The following is a 17,310-nucleotide window of genomic DNA, read 5'->3' on the forward strand; positions in this document are numbered from 1 at the left end:
TCAAGAAGTTATTGGAAATAATGACTGCAATTTCGTACTGTTCCACAAGTCATGGTGCTGTTTCTCCTTGCTCTAATGAGCAACTAACTGCAGCTGTTTGTTTTGACTGCATTAAGAAGCCATTTACAATAAAAGGTTTCTCTTTAATAATCAAAGCAGAATTCCTTCACTGGGAATTGCTCTGAGAGTCAAACATTAATGAAGAAATTAAGATCACTGCTTGTTTTTAAAAACAGGCACAAACAGTTAATTATGGAACACATCAGAAATGCAAATAACCTTTCAAATTATGTCTTAGGTGAAAGGTAGCCAGAGACTTAATTAAATAATTTAACTTATAGGAAAAGGAATTCAGTGTGGATCATCATGAACTTGTATAGTTCAGACAGAGGCTACAGCAATATTCTTTGTTTTAGGGGCATGGGTTGGTGGTGGAGTTTAATGTGTTAGGGTAATGGTGGGATGCAAGAGATCTTTTCTAACCTAAATGATTCTATGATTCCATGATTTTTCTGATTCTTCTGGTTTTATGGGGTTTTTTGGGTTTTTTGTTTTTTGGTTGGTTTGATTTTTTTTTTGGTTTTTTTTTTTTTTTTTTTTTTGGTTTGGTTTGGTTTGGTTTTTGGTTTTTTTTTTCTTTGCATGCCACAATTGAAATTGTGCTTCTTCTTGTCACCTAAAGTCAGGCATTCCATTTTATGAAAAATCATAAAATTGTGAGTACACAATTTTACATCACCAATAAAAGAGTCAATGTGTAATGGCAATCACAGCTGCTTTTTCTTGACTTGTCTGGAAAAAACATTACACCTTATCTCCCTGCCTTTTATGAGAAAAAATGAAGGAAGAATCTAATTCCTTGGCTGTCCTTGGCTTTCTGCACTTTCAAACAATAACCCAATTTAATTGACTAAAATTAAATTGAAGACTTCTACAGTCCAACAAAGATTAGCATAGCCAGTGATAATTTTTCTTAAATTCTTTGTATTACTTGTAATTACATTTTCAGGTCAAGTTTTTAAAAATATTTGTCTATTTGGAGTATTGAGAATTGGCAATGTGGTAATTCCTGGTGGAGAAAAAAAGGAGATCAGGACACAAATCAAAGTCCTGAGTAATTTGTTTAGTTATATGCCATGTAAAAGATTTTTTTTTTCTTAATGTTCACCCAGCAAAATAATTTCTCTGGCCTGTAAGGTAAACAAGTAGGCAAGCTGGAAGCAAATGAGTATTGCTGGTTGCAGTACATGGGAGTGAGGCATAGTGGGTTGAAAACTTACCAAAAAAGCAATTGCAGCTTTCATTTATAAAGAATAATTCTGTTTCAAAATTATAATGCACTCAAGTGGTGTGTAGACTACTGCAAAACACTGCAGAAGAGATGGAGATTTATATTCTTTCTGAGATTGGGTTTATCAGGCATTTTCAATGCTGTAATTCACCCTCTGAGTCTCTGTTGGCATTAATGCTGCCAAGATTTATCCCATGCATACCATGTTTAACTTGTCCTCCTCTGTACTGTTCTGGTCTCCATTTTCCCCTCTTTCACACAGTGCAGAACATCAAGATAAAACAGCTAATCCTAACTGTTTATGAGCATTGCTCTTTCTCCCAGTGTTCTGAGGAATGAGCAAAAAAAGATGGTTTAAATACAAGTTTTTAAGATAAGCTCCTGCAGTTTTTCAACTTGTGCCTGCAGCCTGGAAATCAATGAGTGACTGTATGTTCACTACATCCATGAATCCTTGCCCCAAAATTTATACAACAGATTAAAATGTTATGGTAGACAATTAGTGGGTCATAAGAGAACTCAGTCAAGGAGCTAATTACACAAATTATAACTGAGAGGAGCATCTTCACTTCCCTGCTCCTCTGGCTGTTCATGCTTGGGTCCCTCAGGCTCAGCCCTCTGCCTGCTGCAGGCAGACACCATCCCATGGTGACATTAACAAGCCATGCTGCTGAAGAGCACCAGAGGCCAAAGCACCACAAATCCACTCAGAAAGGCATTTCTAGGGTTTAAATTCAGGCTATGTCTGCATTAAGTCAGCCCTGTAGAAGGGATGCTGAGGGCAATGGAGTTTGTGCTGTTATGAGCTGTACATGAATGAGCAGAGAGCATAATTTCTTCACAAGCCCAAAGCAGTCTTCAGTCATGGTATCTATTAAAAGGCAGGAAGCTGAATTTCGTGGGGGTATAAAATCTGCATGACAGCAACTTGTGCACAACAAGCCTTGTTCTCTCTCTCCTTTTCATTGCTCAAAATAGAAGAGCGTAATCTGGAACATAAGGAGCAGATGAGGGAGCTGGAGAGGTTTGGTCTGGAGGAAAGAAGACTCAGGGGAGACCTTATCACTCTCTGCAACAACCTGAAAGTAGGTGGGGTTCTCTCTCTTCCCCCAGACAATTTGTGATATTACCACAAGTTGAGTCAGGGGAGTTTCAGGTTGAATATAAGGAAAAAAATTATTTCCTGAAAGAGTGGATAAGCATTGGAACAAGTTCCCTGGGGAAGTGGTGCAGTCACCACCCCTGGACGTGTTCAGAAAAAAGCAGAAATGTCACTCCACTGTATGGTTTAGTGGGCAAAGCAGTGTTCAGCCCAAAGGCTGGGCTTGATCTTGGAGGTCTTTTCCAGATTTTATGATTGCATGATTCTGTGCAAATCCCTAGTCACCAGTCTTGTCTTGTGTTTAGGGAAACAACCTTGCTAAAAATGTTTAGGAGTATGAATGAAATGTATATTTTTATGAATATATTTATGTTCACAGCATGTTCCTGCTCATGCACCCTGACTCAACACAAGCTAATGGTCAGTGTGAGGATGTGAGTGACCACACCACAGGGGCTCCAGCACAGCTCTCCTGTGTTTGACTGAGCCACACAGCCCAGTCTCTTCCTAAATTTTACACAGGATATGATAAACTGTGGCGGGTCACCAAGGTTTCCTGCACAACCTGTCAGTCCTGTGCCATGGGTGGAATTCTGGAATTCTTTCTGCTCACATTTGGTTGGTCACCACCAAGGGACTGCCTAACACAGACTGCAGCTTTCCCTCTGCTGAATTATTGTAAACTTTGGGAGTTTTTGCCTCTGCTGCTGAAAACATCTAGTGGGAGGCAAACATTGCTAATGCTGTCAGTTCCCAAGGTTTTATCGTAAATCCTGTACATTTAATAAAAATAAAAAGCCATGTGCATCGGAAGATAAATATTGCCTCCTATTTATTTTGTATGCTTACATATTTTATATATTTTATTACTGCATAAATTCACAGATTTTACTTTATGAATTTACATAATCATTTCCAAAATATATTCTCAGTTTTCACAGATCCTACAAACCCGATAAGGGAAAGATTAAAAATACTTCCTTTAAACTGAACTCATGAATTCCACTTATTTTATAGTCATTCTTGCTGGTGAGGTAGGAGTTTATTCACTATTTTATATCCCCCATGTTTTGCTGTAATGCTATTTTAATAGGAGTGTCTTATTGAAACATGCACAGAAATTGAATTAGCCTTATTCCAGGTATCCACATACTGAGAGAGATCAGTGGCATGAAAAAAACCCCACATTATGGCCTGTGTACCTTTAAGTTCAGTCCCATTAAATAATGCTCTCTTGCAGATCTATGAAATCAATTAGGAAGTACTTGCAAAGATAGCCAAGGAGAAAGTGTTTAAGGCCTTAATGGCTTAAATATCCCTTGTCTTGATGTTAGCCCTATAAAGCTATTAGAGCCCAGTCTGGATTGCATTAGCACCATGAAAGTCAAGTGCTAATCCTGTAACTGCACTGCCAGCCTCGCCTCTCCCCTGCCCCTGTGTCTACGTGAGTTGTTTCCAGAAGAAGTGAAAGAATCTTCACTATTTTCTCGATGCTGCAGATGTATGAGGAAGAAGAAAATATTATTTTTTTTAAAAGTAAATATAAATCATAGTTTATTCTGAACAGAAGTAGTTTGGCTTTTTTATTGATTGTTATTGAGTGGTTTTTGCCCCCAAGAAAGTGAAGTTCTAGCTGTCTTCACAAGAGGTTATTTCATTAGTTTAAGATTACTTATGCCAGAAACTGCGGTAATTTGAGGATATTTCCAGAAATCTAAGGAACTCCAGGGGATTCTGGATATGCTAAGGGCAAATTACAGTGGAATTTGTTGTAAAATAATACTTTTTTCCTTGAGGATTTTTCACAAGATGTTTTTCCAAACCCAGACTAAATTACTTATATATTCATTGATTTTTCAAGAAAACTTCTTTATTCAGCTTTTGCATTTGGGATTTCTTTTTTTTTTTTTTTTAGGTGATTTTCTCAGATTTTGGTATAATTATTTGCGTTTTATATGACCTGTCTAATAATTTTGGATTTTAATTGAACTTCCATATGGAACAATACTTTTTTTTTTATTTATTAAAAAAACATAGAGAGAACCTTAAAGATGTTAAGTAATATTAAACTGGAAAATTGTCAGCAAGGAACCATATAGAAGAGACATGCTTTCAGATCAGATTGTGAGAATTTCCTCTGCTTTTCTGACAGACACAAGCCCAATACCAGACACAAATCCTTACCCAAACAGAGATGAACAATACTGATCATTAGGGAAAACGAGGTTTGGATCTCAATCCAGGCTCACCTGTTCCTCACACAGTTTCCTTCTCCATCCCACCCCATCTGCAGTCACGTCACATTCCTCTGGGACCTGCTTACCTGTCTGTCCTGCAATGGTAGCAAACAGCCTGTGGGGGATCCTGGATGGGATCTTCAGTCCAGCTCTTATCTGGTAATACCTGCAGAGAAAGGATGAAAAGTTATTCACTGCTAGAGAAGTGACCTCTTGATCCAACCTGAAATTCCAGGGTGAGAGCACACCCTGGGCACCTGCACCCAAAAGGGCTCAAGAGAACAGACATGTACAGGATCTTTTCTTCTGCTTTTTAGCTTTAATTCAAGTGGGTTTAATCTGGGCCTATTTTACACAGGCAGAGTGGACACAATGGCCTGATGTGTGAATAATGAAGAAAGATTGTGGAAAAGCACTTGGCCTCCTGTAGGAGGAGACATGGACAAACTTCTATGATAAAATGCCCCAATTTTACACAAGGAGTGACAAAAATTAATACAAAACAAAGCCAAAAAAGGGAAACAAACAACAAAAAAACTTTGGTGGAAAGATAACCAAAGTGCTAATCTCATATCTAGGAATATTATTGCATATATTATGAATAATAGTTATAACTCTGCTGTTCCATGGCGAGTCTACCTAATAAAGAAGATGTTAGCATTAATCATTTGCCCAGAGAGGGTGTGGAGTCTCCCTCACTGGAGATTTTCCAGAACTGTCTGGACACAATCCTGTGTTCTGGTGTGACCCTGCATGAGCAGGGAGGTTGGATCAGATGGCCCACTGGGGGCCCTGCCATTCTGTGATTCTGTTAATCACATCTAAACCAGTTGTACTCTGGTTGTTTTCTATCCCATAGGGGATCCCTGCGTTAGGTGAAGGAAGACAGAAAAAGAAAACATCAGCAATTTCACTGATCTAAATTACACATAGAATCATAGATTACCCTGCATTGGAAGAGACCCACAAGGATCATCAAGGCCAACTTCTGGTCCTGCACAGGACACCCCAAAAATCCCTCCATGTGTCTGAGAGAATTGTCTAAACACTTCTTGAACTCTGGCAGGTGCTGGGACCACTTCCCTGGGGAGCCTGTTCCAGTGCCCAGAATATGAGCTCAGTCTAAACAGAGGGAAAACTCATCCTGGTCTTCCTTCACCACCACTTCCATGGATTAGGAATACAAGGCAGTGTTCAGTACTGTACCCTGTGCAGGATATTGTACCTCAGGATACTTCTACCTCTTTGCAGACCTCCCACCAACCAGCTCTAGCACCATGCTGGTGTTAGAAAAGTCTCCCTTTCTCTGGATTTTCCCTCCTTTGGTCTCTTGATTTATAAAGTCCTTTAACCCATTGGTGTTTACAGATAGTTTTGGCCTGATTTTTGTCCCAGCCTCTAAGTGCAAGTCTTTTCCAACCTGAACCATTCTGTAACTTCATGAAAACACCAAGTTATCTGTGAACTCCTGTTTACAACATCCCAGGCTACACTTACCAATAAAACCTTTCCAAAGTGTGTAATAGTGAATGACCTAGATCTGTCTTTCTGAGGTTAAAAGCTGAAGAAAGGAGTTTGATGGGGAGAAAACAAAACAAAACCAAAAAAGTACCACTCCAGAGGCAAATGTTCCATGTCCTTCACAGCTGAAAGCCCATGTTACTCTACCTGCTTCAGCTGGCAGCTTCTCCCCATCTGGGATCTAATTCCAGCACAACCTTTGACATTTCTAGCTATCTGTTTCAGTCAAGAGCTTGGGCATGAAAACTCTCTGTTTATATGGTAGTTTTCAGAAAAGAAAATAAAAGCAGTCCATATTTTAAATACACACAGCATCTAGTTAAACATAACAGCAATCAAAGCTACCTGATTATTCTCTCCATTATGCTGTTCTTGCACTATGCAGACATTTTTAATTGATGGTATTGATCCTAATTTTTTCTAAAGCAAGTACAAAACTTGCCTTAAGGCCCTTTGAATTTTCATTATGGTTTTATGCAATACAAATTTTTACTGACAAAAATACTCTGTGTGGACTACTTACAAAGTCTAATAACTTCCAAATACCAGTATGAGGGTATTAAAATGATATTACACATTAGTGTAACAGGACACTCCTCCATATGCAGATATTTAAGATTTACCATGTGCCCATTCTACTACATCAGCTCCAAAGAATAATATTCCATAACTGTCTGACCACTTTTTTTTAGATTTTTGCTGCTCAGAATTGTGGTGGGTTATCCTTGGCTAACAGCCACATTGCCAACCACATGAGCTGTCCCTCCCCCTCATCAACAGAACAGCAGGAGAAAATAGGCTGAAAAATAGGATGAGATAAAGACAGGGAGATTGCTTACCAGTTATTGCCACTGGCAAAATTGATTAAACTTCTGGGAAATTAATTTAATTCATTCACAACTGGGTAGAAAGAAACGAACCCAAACATTAAAATAAAACCTCTCTCCAGCCCACTCCCTTCTTCAGGGCTTGGCTTCAGTATTTTAGACTCCTCTCCTCCCAAGCAGCTCAGGGGATGGAATGGGGGTTTGTGTCAGTCCATAAAGGGAACCCTCAGCTGCTCCCTCCTCTTCACACATTCCCTGCTCCAGTGCAGATGCTTCCACAGGCTGCAGTTCCTCCAGGGAATGTCACACTGGGTACCTCCTGCCACACTATGGGAATGTCACCCTTCCTTCATTGTGTGTCTCATGTTCAGAAACAGCCCACACAGCCCTAAATATTTCCAGTAGGAAATTGATTTCCAACAGCTTTCCTGGTGCCTCTGATTAAGCCACCTAAAGGTGGGGAGATTCTGCAGAGGTGCCTAGGGTGACACTTTCAAATAATGGAATCATAGAATCAAGGAATGGTTTTGGAAGGGACCTTAAAGCCCATCTCATTCACCCCTTGACATGGGCAGGTTCCTCAGAGCTCCATCCAACCTGTCCACGAACACTTCCAGCATCCAAAACCTTTCTGGGCAATGATGGCCATGCAGTCAAATCTCTCAGCAGACTTAGAGACATTCAGCTCCTGGAGGATGCTGGGCAGACATTTGTTTCCTCATTGCCCAGGCAACTCTGCCTTGTACATCAAAACCACATGAAGATACTTAACTACTGGTGACTTCATAGCAAGGTTAGTTCCAACATTCATTATGTCCTTTGCCAAATGGACCGATGTCGCAGACATTTCTCCACAGAAATCCTTTCTTTCGGATTTCTGCGTCTTCGAGAGGCCAGAGGCCTCCGAAGAGAAGGTAAACAATTATTATCAGCTGCTGTGGAATGCAACAGGGACACCTTGATTGGTTCATTTCCTATGTTTATAATTAAGGGCCAATCACCAGTGCAAGCTAGGGGACTGAGTCCCTGGACACAACTTTGTTTGGGTTTCTTTTCTATCTATTCTTAGCTTAGCTAGCAGCTCTGCAAACCTCTCTCTATATTCTATTAGTATAGTAATAATGTATTATATATATTATCTTAATAAATCAAGCCTTCTGATCAAGATACAAGATTCACCGTCTCTCTATCACCAGCTGCGACCCACTCAGGCGCGGTAATGGACCTAGGTGCAAGGACATAAAAGAAATAGGTCTTCATCTAATTCAAACCTTTCCCTATTCATCCCCTAAATTCTGGTAAATTCATTTGGATGGCAGAGATGTTGTAGGGGTCACAAGTAGCTGTCTTCCTGTGTGCCCACCAAACTGAACTGGTCAAAGTAAAAAATACATAGCAAATTCACAGAAACCTAAGGAACTCTCAGACTAAAATCAGACTCTGAGACTGAAGGTCCAGATATAAAGAGAATTCAGAGACTAGCAAGTTCTGCACTATTGAGGATTGCCAAGAGTGTAACTCATATTATTTAGGTGACCAGGCATGTTTTAGTTCTTAATAAAAAGAAACACAATAAACAATTATTAATAAATTATTTATTGTACATTATTTGACAACTAATGCCAAAAAGTCTGGCCTTCATAACACATTGGCATAAAGGAGTTCTGGTATAAATCATCATGGAATTAGAAATATTACATATTTCTAATGAAAGACTTTGAAGAATGGTCTTCTAGTCAGAAGACATAAGAGGCTTCTAAATGTCCTTTTTGTTGGTTCAGTTGTGTGTATGGGTGCATTGCAAAGATTTGTACCTCAAGGTGCTCAGCTGGATTAAAGGCAGAGGACAGAGATGTACAGCACCTCAGATCCCCCCAACATCTCAGGGATATTCATAGTAAAAGCCACACATGGCAGTGAAAATGTTAAAGGCTCAAACTGGTAGATTGAATTACAAATCACAGAGAAATATTAGTGCTCACAACTTATCATTTTATTCTTTAAAAAAACCAAACAATAATTTTCCTGAAAATATTTTTAGTGAGAGTTTCATTTAAGACGGTAACAGTTCCGGAGGAGCTAAATAACAGAGATAAATATCACAAGCAGTATATAAAGATAGGACATCCTTATTTGAGGCATTCACAAGAATGCTTATTGTCCAATTAAAATAAGCAATCTCCATACAGGAAATGTAATAAACCCCAGTACCTGTTGTGTTCTTGCTGGCTGTTGGGTTGGGTTTTTTTCCTGTTTTTAAGCCACATATCAATATTTAAATCATTATACAGGCAAACATTATCCATTCCTCCACAGAGCTTTCTCTAAGCCTTTGTAAGCAGGGAAGAATTGCCAAACAATGACTTTATAACCAAGCAAAACCAAAAATATGAAGGTTCTTGCTCTTACACTGAGAGGTTGGATGTTACTCATAATAGCTTGTGCACTGTGAGGAGGGGTGTCCTGATCAAAACACAGGAAATCAAATATGCTATAAAATACACTGGAAGATGCAGAGTCCCACACAATTTCTCCAGCAGCAAACAGAGATATGTCTCCACTTCCCCATCCCACTGTGCTACACCTCTTGTTGTACCAGTCTGAGTGATGCTGAGACCAACATATAAAATGAAGCCATGTTATTTTGAGCATAAATAAAACACTTTTTCAGTGCTTACAAAAAACCCACACTCTTGAGGGACTGAGTACTGTCCCCAGTCCCTGCTAAGGGACAGGACAAGGAGGAATGGCTTCAAACTTGAACAGAATACATTTCAGTTAGATATTAGGAAGAAATTCTTTACTCAGAGGGTGGTGAGGCCCTGGCACAGGTTGCCCAGAGAAGCTGTGGATGCCCCATCCCTTGAAATGTTCAAGGCCAGGTTGGATGTGGTCCTGAGCAACCTGAGATAGTGGAAGATGTTTATGCCCTGGCAAGGGGTTGAAACAAGATGATCTTGAAGGTCCCTTCCAACCCAAAACCTTTGTGATTCTAACAGGAAAATGGGTTTTTTGGGGTACTAAGACCACTCATCAGTTCCAGTGAGGTACTCTGAGCTATAAATGACATAAATCATGCTAACAATCAACAGGTACACCTGTGTATACACCACACACATACAGTGGGCCTTGTTTTCCTCAAAACAAAGTGAACCATCTCCAGCTGGCTCTAAATATTCTTATCAAGGAGTAGCCTCAGAGTCTGGTCATGCTCACCAGACTCTTCCAATCCCCTCAAGATAAAGAGGGATCAGTTTTGTCTCCTCAGCTCTGCTAGAGTCTGCATAATCTGTTCTCACCTGAGAGGAACATTCACTGTGTGGAGCCTGCAGCAGCAGAGCCCTGAGGGTGGGATGCTGCTTGGGAAGGGGCAATTCCAGGGACGTGGCTCCTCCCTCAGTGTAAAAGGCTCTCTCTGAATTTCAGGCTTGGGGAGAAATCCTACAGACAACTTAATCTCTTCCCAGCTGAGCAACCCTCTCCAAAGTCAGGTGAAGCATGACCATAAAAATTACAAAGAACAGAACATGATGTGGAGATCAAAATCTATACTTAAAACTGGAGAATCAGACTGAGGGAGACATTGCAAAGGCCACCAAAATATTTACAGGAGGTCCTCCTCCACAAATGTGTAGGAAAGCACTGCCTGATAGTGATATGGAGCTGACAGTAATGATAAATGAGATATTGCCTCCAAAAATAACAAGCTATTTTTCTTAGAGAGCCTTGGTAGAAGTGGCAAGTGAATTGGACACTTGGTAATACAGACTTACAACAAATACAATAAATCTATAAAGTTACAGAAGGGCTGGCAAAGAGCAGAAGCTGAACAGACACTTTGCAAGGGGAGTGGAATGGACACCACTTGGCTCCCTGAGTGTGGTCCCAGAAATGCATAAGGCTTTACAGTAGATTTAAGGAAAATAATAATTAGGGAATAAATGAGAAACTGCAGCCAATTCCTGTTTTACTTCAATTAGGCTGAGTCTGACTCATTAGAGTTAGGCTAAGCAGTACCTCTTTTTGAGTAAACATCTGGTTTGTGGTTGGTTTTTGGTTTTGTTTTTGTTTTTTTTTTTTCCTTTTTTAAATGGAAGAACAGTGCAGAAAAACTTATTTAGACTTCAGTAAAGTAGGGAGAGCATGGAAAATTGCCAGATAATGTGGTACAGGCACTGTGAAGGAAAGATCAGGAAACTGCAAGCTGATTTTAAGAACTAAAGGAACTTGGTACACTTAATTCAGCAAAACAGAGCAATCAAATCCCCTCTCCATCTATAAATATACTGGGAGGAAAATAATCAGGAAGAAAGAAGACTGAGGTACAAGAAAGTACAACATTGGCACAAGAACAAACACATATAAACTCTCCATGAATAAATCCAGTTTAGACGTAAAAACTGCAGCTGGCAAAGGAGCAAAACTGTAAAAAAAAAATCAAAAGAGCTTCTTCCAGAAGCAGGAATGAAAAAGCCAATTTGGTTTTAGGGGAAGTTCAGTAAATTTCCAAATTATTTATAAGACATGGATCCTTTTTATTTGCAGTACCATTTCATTTATGCAGGCAGCGCGTACTACACCAAGTCCCTTCTCTCATGCAAGATAGACTGCATGGGTCATCCTAGTAGCAATGAATTTGCCATCCTCACCCTCACTGGCTATTTGTGAATTTCTAATCTTTAAAATTAAACAATTCAAGTGGCTCCTTTGTTTTCCTGTGGCTGGGCACACATTAAGCCCTGCTGACCTGCACTGACTCTCCTCTCTCCTGGCTCTGCAGCCTCCCTCAGGAGCCTGGCTGCACTGACAGATGTGCTGGGTGAAAATCCCTGCACTGACAGATGTGCTGGGTCACAGTCCCTGCCCTTGCCTCCCCCTGCACAGGACAGAGCTGCTGACACCTCTCAGTCTCATGACACTGAGGTGCTCAGACCTCCTCTCCTAATTTTAGGGTAAAAAATGGTTTTGCTACAGATAACTCATCACGTCATCCCTAGTGATCTAACCATAGCACAGGGCAGTTCCTAATTCTAGAGGATTTACATCAAAACCAACAGAGAGCTGGGTGGTACCAGCCCTGTTATTGATGCTCTGGACTCCATCCTTCCCTTTCCTTCCTCATCTCACATTAATACCAGAATATCTCAGCTCTGATCTTCTACTTGTCTTCCCCTGTGATTGGCTTGTAATGACACTGTAAAACTCAGGTTAAGAAGGGTTGACTGGTTCGAGAGAAGCAATTTGTAAGATAATATTGATGCCTCATACCACCAAAGTAGATCAGTCCCATCAGGAGCACTGGCAGATCAGACTGCTCCTCCCTGATCATCCCTGCAGCACGGAAATAAAACCTTTGGCTCAGTAGCAATGTCACAGGAGCCAGACAAGTTCAAGTTCCACCTGCTTGAATTATACCTGAACAGCTCCAAGGCTGAAAAACTCATCCCAGGTTAGGCTGCATTTAAATAAACAATCCTTAAGCTGATACATCCAGCAAACAAACGAGCTGTGTCTGAGCCTCATGAGTCAGTCTGGAGCTCCAGCTGCTCCTCAGACCAGCGTTGGAGGTGTCCTCCAGGAACCCCTGGATATCAACTAATCTTCTCCATTGAATTACTGCTTCCAGGGAGCCAAGGACTGCAGCACACTGTTTTGGGAGTCAGAGAGAAAAAGCCTAAAAGTCTGACAGGCAAGGAAAAAGATGGATGTCTTCATGAAAACAGCAATAGAGGAGAGCTCAAAATCTCATTGCAAGGCTTAACTTGATGGGCTTTGAACTCCAGGTCTTCAGATGTAAAAATCCTCATTCTCTCTCTAACAACATTAAGAGACCTTTCTGTCCTGTGCTGATGATCCCCAGCAGAGGATTGCCAAGTGTGTTACCATCTGAGGCTTCCTGATGGATATTCCAGAAGCTTATGCAGGACAGAGTAAACATCTGCAACCACCAGGCTGATTCCCAGAAAAAAACAACTTAAAAGCAATACCCATTGTGGAATTATAGGGAGAACACCAGGGCAAGGAAGGCAAGCAGACCATTGTTTCTCTTTTCCCTTTAGTGAAACAGGTCAGAGGTATAGCCACAAAAATTCTGTAAGTTTGCATAAAACAATGTAAAATTTTCCTTGTTTGGGGTGATAATGTTTAAGGTTACATATCTAACTGAGTCAATAATATTTGGTGGATTTCTAAAGTGCATGAGTCATACAGAAGTGTACTGTGTAAATCCATCCCAATTTTGTATGTCAATATTTTGGTGGGTTCTTTGGCTATTCAAACAAATGAGCAAGGAAAAAGGTGATAATTTTACACCTAAGATTGGAATCAGAGATAAATCAGACTGAGGAGCATATCAGCAAAATTACCACATTGTTATATATGCAAGTACAATATGCATGAGGAAGCCCTACAATATACCCACAAAATATTTCAGACATATCTAAAAAATCCAGACATTTCTCAATTAAATATTATTTCAAGAAGCTTTTCTGACCTAACTCTACCTCAGGCTTTTGGCAGGCTCTAGAATAGCCCGAAAAAAAGGAGTGTGGGACACAGGAGTTAGCAGCAGGCAGGAGGTGGATGCTCACAGAAGTCATCACCACTATTAGCATTTTATTCTCACCTTTCTGGAAATAGGAAGAACACTTCAGACAGCCCAGGGAATCTTACACTCACTTTGGAGGCTATTAGAGGTAGGAGAGGAAGGCTTTTCCAACCCTCAGTGTTGCACACACAGTGACAGCTCTGTCTGGCAGTTCCCTCTGTGATGCCCAGAGCTGCTGCTGTGCCAGGGCAGGTCAGTCAAACACAGCTGCAGTGCTCCAAATCAGGCTCCACAACCATTTATCACATCAAGTTTCTACAACTCTCATCCCAGTATTATTCTCAAGCTCTTTAGATTTTCATAAAGGTAGATCTAAAATTAATCGTGTGGGGAGAGTGATCCATACCCTCCTTGAAGTGCAGTAACAAACTGGTCTCTCAGTAAAAGATAAAGTGGGTCCATGAAAGCAAACTTTTCACCTACCAAGAGTCTGCATCATGCAGTTAAGGTGAAATTGTTCTATTGCAAAGGTATGACAACCTTTTTTTTATTTTTTCTTATTTCTATTATGATAGAAAATGCTGTTTTAAAACCAGATGCTGCCTAGTTCTGCAAACTTGAGAGGTGCTTGGTGTGATTCCTTCTCATCCAAGCAAGCAGTACACATGGGCTCTCAATATCCTCAGAAGATGCTCAGCATATCCCTGGATCAAAGATGGATATTTATGTCCTAAGTCCAGGATTTAGGGCTGGAAGTTCTCAAGAACACAGTGCTCTGGGCATAATTAGAAAAATCTACCCAACTTCTGGCAGAAGAGCCACTAAAGTATTTCAGTGCATCACTGAAGGAGAGCCTACACTTGGCACTTGATGCTTTTCAGGCAAGGATTCATTTGGAGCCAGATAAGCCACAACCTTGATTGTTTTTATGCATCCAGCTTCTTGTAGTTTCATCAGATCATCTCTCCTCTGCAGAAACTTGCAATTCCACAAGCCATAAAATCTCCAGCCCATGAAACCCCGCAGCTCTCTGACAATTACACCAACCAGCTCTCTTTACATCTCCTTTTATGCTCACGTCAGGGGCTCTTGCCCTTTTATTCTCATCAAGGTAACAATGCTGTCTTTTATTTAGTCCCATATTCATCCTTTTAAAGCAATTTGCCCTTTACTTCCCTTTCAGTCATCTTAGCAAGGTAGGGGTGAAGAGGAGTGGGCAGTAGAATGGTGAATAAAGAGTAAAACGATAGAAATGTGCTTTAGTGTTGGAAAAGAAAGGCAGTGAAAGGAAAGGGCAGAAAAATTAGGACTCCAATAAGGATAGGAGCACTTATATTCTTGTCTCAAAAGCAATAGGAAACCTTGAGAACATAATTTAATTTAGTCTCACATTCAAGTAGTAACCTTTTCCAATCTGTTCTTATATTATATGAAGAGCTAAAGATGAGAGATTTTGTGCTTTTCTAACTGAAGCACCTGGAAAAACATTCTGATTGTATGAGAGAGAGAACTAACCCTCACCTGTTCTGGGTGCAATCAAGAGATTCTAAAAATTATTTAATATATATAAAATTAGCAGAATATTCCTGAAGATGAAGTCAACCCTTATATTACATATATTTTTTTTAGTTGAATAAGGCAAATATCATGTCTCATGAGATTTCTAAAGTGCTTCTGTGCTTGTGGAGTGAAATGGATAAACAGGTTTGGAGATGGGGTTATTTACACTGCATTTTGTTTTGTATCCCACTCCTGGAAACAGGAGAAAAATGAAAATGATAGGCATGAAATGACTTCTCAGAAGCTGTTTCTTTAAAACTTGTACAATTGTTTTTCACATCTCAGAACTTCCCAGAAATTTGAAAGCCAAAGTGACCTTGAAACAAAGATGCAAACTACTGGGGATAAAATGTCTAATCCAGCAGACCAAGGAGAGACTTTCACTTTATTCACAGCCTGATAATTTTCTAAACCCAAATGAATAAAAAATCTGAGTATCTTCTAGCCACTGACCCTGAAGTAGATTCCAAAAGAAGCAGGTTTAGGGAAGTGAGCACAGTGGAGATGCAGTGTGACCTGGCACACCATGAATCACGATCCTAGGACAAGTCTCTTTACTTAGCTCATCCAGCAGATCCCTAAATTCTGCTGTCACTAAATTGGCCAGCTCAAACACCAGGCTGGCCACTTGCTGCGGTGGAACAAAGCCGTGCAGATAGGTGAAGTTGTGTGGTCTCAGACCCGTTTTGTCTCATGGCTATGCCTGCAACTCTCACAATTGCAGGATGGTCTCCAGGTCCTTGATCCCAGACAGACAGTGCTCTGGTATTGATCTGACATCACTGGACTCAATTTCAGTCTCCAGCAAAAAGAGGAGCTGCATTACCTTACTGCAATTGGAAAGAGCCTCCACCAAGACCTGACATTTGCTGGAGCCCAAGGGAATTCACACTCACTGGCACCTCTGTCCCAAAGCAATTTGGGGTCCCAGGCTCTCCTTCCAGCACTGACCCAGCACGTCAGGCCTGGGCTCTGCTCAGGTGCATCAGCAAGGTGGGAGCATCTGGCAAGAGCACACAGCACATTCCCAAGGGAATGAATGCAGAACTCTATGCAACTGAGCCCAGGGGTGGCTAATCAGTACCACAGCAAAGAGAAATACAAAATTCAGCATTTCTATTGTGTCCAACTCAATTCTTAAGATGAGAAAACAGAAATTTTGCTTCAGTGGTTTCTGCTGAAAGGCAGCTTTATTTGTTATGAGGGGAGTTTGTTTTTTCATTCAACTCACAAGAATAATAAAAAATCTCAAGCTGGAAGGGACCCATCACTGGGTTCAAGCAATCATTGAATCCAAGTCTTTCATAGGACTAACTAAAACTAATCCACATGACTGAGAGCATCATCCAGACACTCCTTGAACATCAACAGCCATTTTCTAAGATGTCTCATGTGAGTTTCAGAGAGGAATTTGATCCTGCTCTCTTTTGGATCCTGATTCCTAGAACTCATTACAACTCAATGTCCTCCCATTAAAGAGAAAGGGATTGCAATGGTCCATTTCTTCTCAAAATTAAGTTCTTAATTCAGACAGACAGATTTATTTATGAGGGCAACCCCTGTGAGATGTAAACAGAGACTGATGTGTCTGTGTCATACATGTACAAATAATGAAACTGAAAAACAAACAAACAAACAGCATTTCCTATTCTGAGACTAAAAACCCCAGAATCAGAAATCAGAATCTGAAAAAATCAGTACAGAATCAGAAAAAATCAGTACAAAATCAGAAAAAAAACCACTCAAAGAACAACTAGGAAATGTGGACACTTTTCAGTGTCAGAATAGAATAAGGAGCAAAAATTACATGTTTGTACAAAACATAATTTTTGATATTTCACACAGCCTGTACAACTCCATAAGAAAAGAAAGTGATGTGCCACAAAACTGTAATACCTCTGCTCCTGCTATAATTATTTTCTAGGACTAGAAGTAGAATGTTTAGTGAAGGACAAATTAGAGCTTTAGTGTCAGGGAGGAAAGGACAATTTGAGATTATCCTCTCAAATGATAAAACGGGATGTAGAACATGGAAAACAACTGCACAGAAACCAGGACTTGGCTAAATAATTATTGGAGCCTGTATGTCTGAGAAAGCAAATTTCAGTCCTTGAAAAACAGTGGCAATTGATGAAAAAACTAGCTTTTAAAAGGAAAATTTAATGGGGTGCAAGAAATTAAGGAATAGGAAGAACAGTTAAAACTTAGGAGTAACATCAAAGACT

The 17,310-nt window shown here is 40.2% G+C and overlaps 1 protein-coding gene across 3 annotated transcripts in view; it reads right to left on the bottom strand.

The window, feature by feature from the left end:
* FAM135B (family with sequence similarity 135 member B) overlaps positions 1-17,310 on the bottom strand; it is a 205,910-nt gene that overhangs the window by 109,030 nt on the left and 79,570 nt on the right. For all 3 annotated transcript variants that reach the window (XM_058037054.1, XM_058036972.1, XM_058036880.1), the window contains exon 3: positions 4,717-4,796. In XM_058037054.1, coding sequence (XP_057893037.1) covers positions 4,717-4,796 — 80 coding nt within the window. The remainder of the gene's footprint in view (positions 1-4,716; positions 4,797-17,310) is intronic.

The sequence above is a fragment of the Melospiza georgiana genome, chromosome 1, assembly GCF_028018845.1.
Source record: "Melospiza georgiana isolate bMelGeo1 chromosome 1, bMelGeo1.pri, whole genome shotgun sequence".
NCBI classification, from domain to species: Eukaryota; Metazoa; Chordata; class Aves; order Passeriformes; family Passerellidae; genus Melospiza; species Melospiza georgiana.